This window comes from Mustela putorius, unplaced genomic scaffold (assembly GCF_011764305.1).
Source record: "Mustela putorius furo isolate JIRA1106 unplaced genomic scaffold, ASM1176430v1.1 tig00000580_pilon_pilon_pilon, whole genome shotgun sequence".
NCBI lineage: Eukaryota > Metazoa > Chordata > Mammalia > Carnivora > Mustelidae > Mustela > Mustela putorius.
Window position 1 is genome coordinate 16,173,280 of NW_025421423.1, and position 10,295 is coordinate 16,183,574.

Sequence of the window (10,295 nt, forward strand, 5' to 3'; positions counted from 1 at the left end):
GGCTTCCCGCAGAGCGGAGAGCCCGATGCGGGGTTTGATCCCAGGACCCTGGGATCATGACCCGAGCCGAAAGCAGCAGCTTAATCCACTGAGCCACCCAGGAGCCCCTCAAAGGGCCTTTTTGACGGCTTTATAGTCAGAGCGCATTTGGACGCCGGAAGGAGAGGGGCAAAGGCCAGATCTCAGGAAGGAAGGCGCTCTCAAGCTCCAGAGTTTGCTGGAGCCACTTCCCTCATCAGACTTAAAGTTCCAGAAGTGAGCCCTGCAGGCGGTCAAGGGCAGGCAGGAGATGGGACAATGAGGGGAGGAGGCATTCTTGGGGTATAGAACCCTTGACTGCAGGGTCCAAAGGCTCTGGGCCAACCACCAGGAAGCTGCGCATACCTACAGCCTGTGACCCCTTATAATCACAGTGATAACTGTCCCCAATATGGGCTGCTACTGCCGGGTCCACTCGAGCAAGCCGCAAAGCCTCGTGGAAAATCCGGGGGTCAGGCTTGGGCCAGCCGGCAGCCTCAGAAGTCAGCACAAAGTCAAAGTGTTCCCGCAGGCCCAACCCCCTCAGGATGCCCTCCAGTCGCTGGTCGAAGTTGGAGACCACCGCCAGCCTCAGACCTCGTTTTCGGCACCCTCTCAGGGTGGCCTCGGCCCCCTCCAACACCTGCCAGGTGCCGGGCTTACAGAAGTCCTCGTATAGCTGCTCAGCGATGGGGGCCACAGCCTGGGCATCTGGAACGCCCGCGAGGTGGAAGGTCTGTGAGACCACATCCAGCCACCACCGGCGGGAGGTGAGGCCTTGGCTCAGGCCGTAGTTGGGGAAGCTGTGGCTCTGAGTCCTGTAGGCCTGCCTGAAGGCACGTCCCAGAGTGGCGGCCTCCACCTCCAGCCCGTGGGCCCGGGCCTTGGTGGCATATTCTTCTCCCACGGGCTGGCGCAGCCGGAGCAGCGTGTCCTTCACGTCCCACGTCAGCAGTCGTATCTGTAGCCGATGTGCCATGGGCCTATCAGAGGGGGGCAAGTCCACCCCGAGTCTGCCAGCGGCTAGAGAGAAACTGAGCCGGACGAGACCACGCCCCCACCCTGCACACCCAGCCTAAAGGTCCTCTCTTTCCATGCCTCGTGGGTCAGAGCTGTAGCACTTCCTCAGAGCAGAAGATCCTGCAAGGAGACGGCAGTGAGGTGGAAGTTCAGGCTTTGGAGTCAGAGACAGACTGGGTTCAAATTCTGGCACCACCCACTCACTGTGTGACCCTCCGAGTGTCACTCTCTGAGTCTCTGTCTCCTGACTAAAGAGGAACACAATGTGCCAACCTCACATGATTGTTGCATTAAATGAGATCATCCATTCATTCCACAAATTTCTGGGCACCTACTATGTGCCAGATGCTAGGGAACAGGATAGATTTCCAGCCCTCCTGCCATTTACACGCATTAAAGAATAAGAGACGCAGATATCAAAGAACTATATAAACACTGAAGTATAACAAAGTCAACGTGTGCCATAAGGATATAAACCCAGGGATCCCATCTAATTTGTGTTGAACTTCCTAAGTGAAATTTCAGTGGAGATCTGAAGAACGACTATGCAGAAAATGGAGGTGGTCAGTGTTACTGGCGTTAGAAACAGCAAGTGCAAAGGCCCTGAGGTAGGTCAATGGCAAGTCTGCTGCTTTGGGTAGACAGGGCCTGCTGTGGCAGGGCCTTGTTGGTCAAAGTAAGTTAACAATTATGATTGTTATTACTATTGTTAACGATACCAAAGACACAGGGTCCTTGCAGACCATGTGACAGACCCCTTGTTTATCAGGGAAGACTGAGCCAGAGAGGGGCAGATACTAGCTTAAGGTGCACAGCCAGCACCAGATCCCAAACTTCCAGACTGGCCAGTGCTCCCTTCTACTGCATCATGCTTAGACAGATTTGGTTTTTAAAACAATCTGATTTGGGTAGATCGGTACAGAACAAGGCCAAAGGCAGACAGAGCAGCCAGGTCCTGTCTCTAAGCCTCAGGTTTGTCTTTACGGGAGGTAGCAAGCTCTGCCTAAGTGGAGAGCCAGTAAAAGGATTACTGACTCAATGCCCAAGAAACAAGTCCTCAGCCTGTTGTTCAGGGACTGGATATAGCTTCTTGTCCCACACAGTTGATTCCAGACAATCTCAGGGTAGTTGAAATCTGAGGGTCCAGAACACAGCCAAGTTACTGCTAAGGAAGGGAGTGGCTGGTGAATCTAGGGGCAAGCCGTGGAGGAAGTCTGACAAGGAAATGAGTTTAAGTCAATCCGGAAATTAAGGAGAGCCATCCAAAAACCCTCTCACTTTCCTGGTGGGTAGATGGAGGCCCAGCGAAAGCCACGCAGGGAGTCACTGACACAGCTAAGACTAGAGCAAAGAGCTTTGGCTCCCGACCGACAGCATTTCCCATTTCTGGAAGCTGGGGCTGAGCCTCTGGGCTGCAAGCCTAAATTTCTCGGCCTCCCTCCTCACCTCCAGGGCTCGATGGCGACAAAGTCCAGGTAGCCCGCTGTTAGAGCGACATCTCTACAGCTGCCGTTTGCAGCGTGACCTTGGGCATGACGTGGCCGCGGCCTGCCTCCTGGGGCCCCTTCCCAGTTCCGGCGCGCTCCGACCGCTCCGCGCGGACCCCGGGCCCCCAGCCTCCCGGGATCAGGGCCCAGCTGGACCGCAGAGAAACCGGCCCGAAAGAAGCCGCAGCCGCACGCGGGCTAGAGAGAGCTGCGCAGGCGCTCCGCCGCCCCGACGGAGCAGGAGGCCCGCCCCCTCGTGGCCCCGCCCCGGCCTCGTAGCCCCGCCCTGTCCCCGCCCTCCCCTTTCCTCCTCCCCCTGTTCCCTTGTCTCTTCCCTGCTACAGCCCACTCTGTTCCCTCCCGTCGCATTCTCACCTGCCACCCCGCCCCTGGCGCCCTAGGTCACCCGCCTTCCTGGTCCTTTCCGTCTCTTTCTCTGCCAGAGCGTGAGACCCACACCCTCTTGTTGCCTGTCCCGCCTCCTCCTCTCTGCACCCCGTATCTCTGGGTTACCTTGCACCCTCCCCTCCCTTTCTGCCTGCCCCGCTCTCGCCGTCTCTCTTTTTCCCTCCTTTCTGCGCTTCCTCCTTTGTCCTCCCAGACCCCTCCGCCCTCCTCGGATCCAGACACCCCTGAGAAGTCCTAGGCTGACTTGGGAACGAGGGAATCGGGGTCCCGGCCTGGCTTGCTGAGTGCTGTGTGGACTTGGGCAAGGCGCTGCCCCTCTGTTTTGAGTCTCCAGTTAGTATTGGAAATAATTACTTTCATTTGGAAGCTTAGTAACCCAAGACATTCTGCTAAGGGTAGAGTCCTTTGCAGTAATCTAGCTTTTTTTTTTCTTTTGATATGAAAATAATCATCTTCAAAAATGTTTTAAAATACAAAGTAAAAAGCGAAAGCCCAATCTCACTCACTTCTCATTGAGCATCTGTCTGCTCTGTGCCTGAGCGGGGGAAAAAAGACGGGATTCCTGCCTTCATGGAACCCGAGAGGGGTAGACAAAGACCAAGTAAATATACAAGATTTCAGATAGCGATGAATACTATAAAAGCAATAAATCAGAATGGCGCCTTGAGCAGTGTGGCGCCTCTGGATCAGAAGGTTAGGGGAGGGGCAAAGATCTGAACCGCAGCCAGGTGAGGATTAAGGACGGGTACTTCAGGTTAGTAAATAAGAAGAAGAGCAAAGGTGCTGGGGCCCCAGCCCGCTTACTGAGCAAGGGCGGTGGACCCAGGAGGTGGGGAGATGAGGGCGGACCTCTGGCCCCCAACTCACTCCGCAGGGGTTGTTGTAGGGGGCACTTTGGGTCATTATGCCATTTTCCTAGGAGCACACAAACATGCATATATTTCTTTCCTCCTTCTTCCCATCCCCCCTCCCTTCCTTTTAAGCAAAACCTCCTCCTATATTCTAAGACTGGCCTGTTCATTTCATTCAAAACTGCCTCATCCTCAGTGGGCCCAGGCCTGGGAGAAAATACAAAGTGTGGAGACACAGACCTTAGGCCAGGAAAGGAGAGCTTGACTCCAAAACTCATTTCAAGCAGGATTCCTACAAGTGGGAGTGGAAAGGGTGAATGGGAGGTCAGAGGTCCAGCTGCGTTTCACAGAACAGGTTTGAGATGGTTCAGGTTCCAGGGTCACCTAAATCCAACTCCTCAGATTCTGGTCCCAGTTCTGCCATCTGACTCTCTGTGCACCCTTCACTGAATTCTTTTCCTTTCTGGGGCTCAGTCTCCAATCTGTGAAATGGGGGGATTGAACAAAATAACTTCCAGCTGAAGTCCAGGGCAGCTTCTAAGCTAATTTCCAAATATGATTAACTTTGTCCGTGGAAACTAATTTCCTCCATATATAAATAGAGCATCCTTACGTCAAGGTTAAGTGAGAGCGTGTCAAAAAGCTCTTTGAGAAGTAGATGATTCTTATTTATTTTTTAAAAGATTTTATTTACTTGAGAGAGAGAGAGAGCACACAGAGGGAGAGGGAGAAGCAGACCCCTGCGGAGCAGGGAGCCTGCCAGGGCTGGATCCCAGGACCCTGAGGTGAGGACCAGAGCCAAAGGCAGACGCTTAACCAACAGAGCCACCCAGGTACCCCCCATGATTCCTTAAGAAAAAATTTTAGGGAAACCTGGCTGGCTCAGTCAATAGAGCATGAGACTCTTGACCTCGGGGTCATGAATTTGAGCCCCACACTGGGCATAGAGATTACTTTAAAAACAGTAATAATAAAACAAATTTTTATGTGAGTATAGTTGCCACACAGTTTCATTAGTTTCAGGTGTACAACATAGTGATTCAACCTCTTTTATACATTCTGCTCTCAAGTATAGCTACCATCTGTCACCATACAATACTATTACGGTAGCACTGACTGTATTCCCCGTGCTGTAAATTTCATCCCTGTGACGTACTCCGTACCTGGATGCCTGTATCTACCATGTCCCTTCACCTGTGTTGTCCATCTGCCCAGCTCTGGAAGATGATTCTTTTCAGATAGTCAAGTCTCCTGAGAGGTTAAGGGTTTGGTTTGGTCATATAACTATCTCAACCCCGGGCTCCTGTTGTACACAGCTGGTAAGTCCATTATAATCCATGCAAGTGTGCCCTCTGGAGTTGTGACCCTGATTTGACTTTCACAGGAAAGCCAATGACAGGTCCCCACTATTCTGAAAACAAGCTTCTTTCTGATTTGCCAGTTCAAATATGGGTACACCTGGGGAGACTGGCTGGCTGAGTTGGTTGAGTGTGTGACTCTCGACCTCAGAGTCATGAGTTCAAGGTGCACACTGGGTATAGAGCTTACTTTTAAAAAAAATGGGCACACTTAATGGGTATAGTTTATCCCCTACGTCAGATGACAGGAATTCTCCTTGGAGGTTTTCATCCCTTGATCTACCCTGTGTGGCCTCTGACATGACTGCTCCTGGAGACACCTGCCATGTCATTTTACTGAACACGGCCTTTGGTCCACTTCTCTTTGAGGAAGCCAAGCTTCTTATATGAGGCCTTTGCCCTTGAGAATCTCATACTCACATATAAGTACACATGGGTTGGGGCCAGCAGACACATCTTCCTTTACTTTAAAATCTTTCATTTACTTAACATATTAAAATGTATCATAGAGAAAAGTGCAAACAAGTTTACATATCCTTGAATTTTTACAAAGTGAACATACTCCTACAACCAGTAGTCCAACCAAGAAAAAGCATTTCTAGAACCCTAGAAACCTGGTCCACTGCTTGCTTTACCCCTACAAAGGGTAACCACCATCCTGACTTCTAATTACATAGTTTAACTTGTTTTTGAATGGATCATAAATGGAATAATACAGTATACACTCCTTTGCCTTGTTTTTTAAAAAAAGGTTTTAATTATTTTTCTATTTGAGAGAGAGAGAGGCGTCCCTGTCTTGTTTTCTACTCAAATTTTATTTGTAAGATGTATTCATGGGGGCACCTGGGTGGCTCCGTCAGTTAAGTGTCTGCCTTTGTCTCGGGTTATGATCTTGAGGTCTTGGGATTGAGCCCTGCATTGGGCTCCCTGTTCCAAGGGGAGACTGCTTCTCCCTCTCCTCCCCACTCATGCTTTCTTTCGCTATTTCTGTCAAATAAATAGATAAATAAAATCTTAAAAAAAAAGATTTATCCATGTTGCTATGTGTACTTGTAGGTCATTCTACCTATAACATACCATTATATGAATATACCACATTTTATTGTGTTTGGTTTTTAGAATTTGCTTTATTAAAAAATTTTATTTCAGAGACAGAAAGAGGGAGAGAAAGAATGAGTAGGGGGAGGGGCAGAGGGAGAGAAAGAATCCTTAAACAGACTCCCTGCTGAGCAGGGAGCCCCACACAGACTTGATCCCAGAGATCATGACCCAAGCGGAAACCAAGATCCATTTAACTGACTAAGCCACCTAGGTGCCCCATATTGTGTGTGTGTGTGTGTTTTTAAAAGATTTATTTACTTGTGAGAGAGAAACAGAAGTGGGAGAAGCAGAGGAAGAGAGAATCCCAAGCAGACTACACATTGAGCCCGAAGCCTATGCTGGGCTTGATCCCACGACCCTGAGATCACGACCTAAACTGAAACCAAGAGTTGGATGCTCAACTGACTGTCCTACCCAGGTGCCCCGTGTGTGTGTGTTTAAAGTAAGCTCTACACCCAACATGGGACTTGAACTCATAACCTGAAAATCAAGAGTTGTGTGCTCTGCTAACTTAGCCAGCCAGGCTGCCCACCACCTTTTACCGTTGACGGGCATTTGGGTTATCCAGTTTTTGGTTATGGCGAGTTTCAGAAAACGTCGATAGGAACGTTCTTGGGTATGTGTGTCTTTGGGTGAACACAGGCACACATTTCTATTGGATGAATTCCTGCATGTGGAATCCCTGGCTCATGAACTACATGTATGTTCAACTTCAGTGGACAGGGCCAATTTTCTGAGGTGGTTGTGCCAGTAATGTCTGAGTTCCTGTTGCTACACATTCTCAACTGTTGGCATTGTCTCTTTTTAGAATTTCAGGCACTCTGATGGATGTATGGTGGTATCTCATTGTGCCCTTTTTTTTTTTTAATTTTATTTATTTATCAGAGAGAGAGAGGGGGAGAGAGCAAGCACAGGCAGACAGAATGGCAGGCAGAGGCAGAGGGAGAAGCAGGCTCCCTGCTGAGCAAGGAGCCCGATGTGGGACTCGATCCCAGGACGCTGGGATCATGACCTGAGCCGAAGGCAGCTGCTTAACCAACTGAGCCACCCAGGCGTCCCTCATTGTGCCCTTTTTAAAAAGATTTTATTTATTTATTTGACAGACAGAGATCACAAGTAGGCAGAGAGGCAGGCAGAGACAGGGAGCAGGCTCCCTGCTGAGCAGAGAGTCCAGTGGGGGGGCTCGATCCCAGAAACCTGAGATCATGACCTGAGCCGAAGGCAGAGGCTTAACCCACTGAGCCACCCAGTTGCCCCGCTTTTTTTTTTCTTTAAGATTTATTTATTTAGAGGGGGAGAGAGTGAGAAGGAGGGGTAGAGGGAGAGGGAAAATCTCAAGCAGACACCCTTCTGAGCATGGAGCCCAACCCAGGGCTCAACCTCTTGACCCTGAGATCACAACCTGAGCTGAAACCAAGTTGGACGTTGAACCCACTGTGCCACCCAGGGGCCCCTCATTGCGGTATTAATTTGAATTTCTGTTGACTAATGGAGACAATGACTTTTCATATATGCATTGGTCATGTTTTCATTTATTTTTATTTACACAAACAGCATGAATACACCCTTGTTAGATATATGACTATAAAAATGCATCTGAAGCTAAGATAACACATGAAAAGCTGAAGTCCCCTTAAAATTGATCCCTTCCCCGGGTTTGAGCACTGGGCATGGAGTTTAGAGACCTGAATTCCAGACTTGGTTTGTCATTGGCTTGTGTGAATTTGAACAAGTTCCCTTTCTGGGTCTGTCTCCCATCTTCACAATGAGTGTTGAGTGTTGAACTAGACCTCTCTGAAGACTTCTTTGATGTTCTGACCATTGTTTCTGTAGAGGTTACAAAACTTCACGTGGTGGGGAAGCCATTTGGCCCCATCTCCATCTTACCCTTTTCCCTTCGTAACTGAACCCCTGAGTTTAGCTGAGCCCATGGCTGCCCCCCTAGACTCTAGCTCCCAACACCCCATATACAACTAGGTGTGGCCATGTGACTAAGGTCAGACAAGAGCATATGGACAGAAGGGTTATGTGCAACTTCCAGGTTGTGACCTTATAAAGAAGCATCATGTCCTCCACTTGGCCACTCTCCTCTTTCTGCTGACTGAAGAGAGGAGCTAGTGGTGGGAACTGGACTTGCTATCTTTGACCACAAGATGGAAGCCAAGATGTGTTGAGGAGGACAGAACAAGGCAGGAACCAGGACCCAGCACACCATGTAGCTGACACGATCTGGACTGCTTGGAGAGAAACATTTCCACTTTAACTATCATTATTTTTGCTTATTATGACTACTGAATTTGAATCCTGACTAATACAGAGTAACTGGGGACTCACTTTAAATTGACCAGGTAGGGTTTTTGAGAAAGCAATGAGGAAGCCACAATCTTAGCAATAAAAAGGAGACTACCACACAGATTTGAGGGAAAGGCATTCCAGGAAAAGGGGACCTGCAAAGCTTGGAGACTCCACCAGACTTCTGTGTAACGAGGTAATGAAGCAGACCTGGTCAATTATGGTGCCGTATCTCACATGCCAAGGATTAACAGTGATTAAGAGGCTGGTCATGTGACATGAGCAGGGCCAATCAGAGACCTCCAGACATTTGTCATGATGACAGGAAATGATCTTTCTTTGGGATTCTAAGTCATAAAGATCATGTGGCTGTCAAGTGGCAAAAGCCATCTTAGAATAAAGCCAAGCTGAGACAAATATGTAAGAACTAGGAAGGGACACAGCCTCCATGACAGCCTATAGCCCTAGACCCCACCACACCTGACCTTGCTGAAGTCCAGTTATAAAGACAATCATTTCCTTTTTTTTGCTACTCAACTGGATTTCTGCAACTTGCAAAATATGTGGAATGACAGAATATGGGGCATGGCAACTCACATGCCCTAATTCATGGAACCGGCAGAGTCCATGTGGGGTATAGGGCAGGTCAGGATTCCTCCTTTCCTAGTTGGGAAATTGGTAGTAAAGTGGTGGTTAAAATGCCTGTTTGTTGAGACCCTCAGCCGTATGCCCACCGAGGCTATAGTTTTAGGGGTCATAATAAAAAAGTGAGGTCGGTGGAACATAATGGCTATTTGTTGTGGCCTCCAGGAAGGTCCTATAAGACACAGACAAGCTACTGTCTAAGCAGGCACATCATAGGGAACTAGTCAAGTCTCACTGAGAGATCCTGAATGCTCCCCAGTGGTCTGTGATGCTTGGAATTCTGAGAACATGCCTTGCCAATTGCAGAAGCTGTGTCCTCTCTCTGCACAAGCATAAAAGTACCACTAGTGAGAAGAGGGCACGCAGCAAGAGACAGGGACTGAGAAGGAACAAGATCCCCCAGGACCGCCCACACCCTTTCAGCTTTCCTGCCTGGCCATTGTCTGTACACAAAACAAGGGGCTGGAACACTGACTGGCATCGCCAGTGACTAATCCGGACTCCAGAGGGCGCCACGTCACACAGACCATAATGCCTGAGGCAATTCAGCCCTTGGTGTACCCCATTATAACAGCATCATGTTAGGTCCCTAATTTGGCAACGGTTTATTGGGAGATGGTATGGCACAGTGGTTAAGTGTAGAGGCCCTGAAGTTGAACTATGTGGGCTCAAATCCTAGCTCGGATGGCTCAGTGACAGGGTTCTGAACCCAATTCTGCCATAAACTAGTTGAGGGGCCTTAGGTGAGTCATACGCTCTCTAGATACAGCTCCCTCATTGCGGACCCAGGCTAAATTTAGGACTCCCACTCTACCCTCTCTTCCAAGCTTTCCCATCTAGGATATGTCCTACCAGCCACCAGGACTCAAGCCAAGTTCATCCTTCCCATCTAATCTACCTCCTCCCACCCTAAAGTCACCACTGGAGTCCAGGTTACACATTTTCCCATCTGCACTTCGCCAGTGCTGTCAAATGTTTTCATAAAATGCAAAACCAAAGCGAGTTGTTCCACTGCTTAAAATCCTTCAAATGGCTTTTCTCTTGGAATAAAATCTGGAAAGGCTCCCCATCTTCCATAAACATGGCTTTTTGAGTCCTGCCTGGTTTGGGCCTGC

General features: G+C 49.2%; 1 protein-coding gene across 1 annotated transcript; it reads right to left on the reverse strand.

The window, feature by feature from the left end:
* HDHD3 (haloacid dehalogenase like hydrolase domain containing 3) lies at positions 1-2,768 on the reverse strand. Its single transcript, XM_004747838.3, has 2 exons — positions 2,485-2,768; positions 1-1,158 (listed from the first exon to the last, which is right to left on the reverse strand). The coding sequence occupies exon 2, from the start codon at positions 995-997 to the stop codon at positions 242-244; it is 756 nt and encodes a 251-aa protein (XP_004747895.1). The 5' UTR covers positions 998-1,158; positions 2,485-2,768; the 3' UTR covers positions 1-241.
* Positions 2,769-10,295: the final 7,527 nt, after the last annotated feature.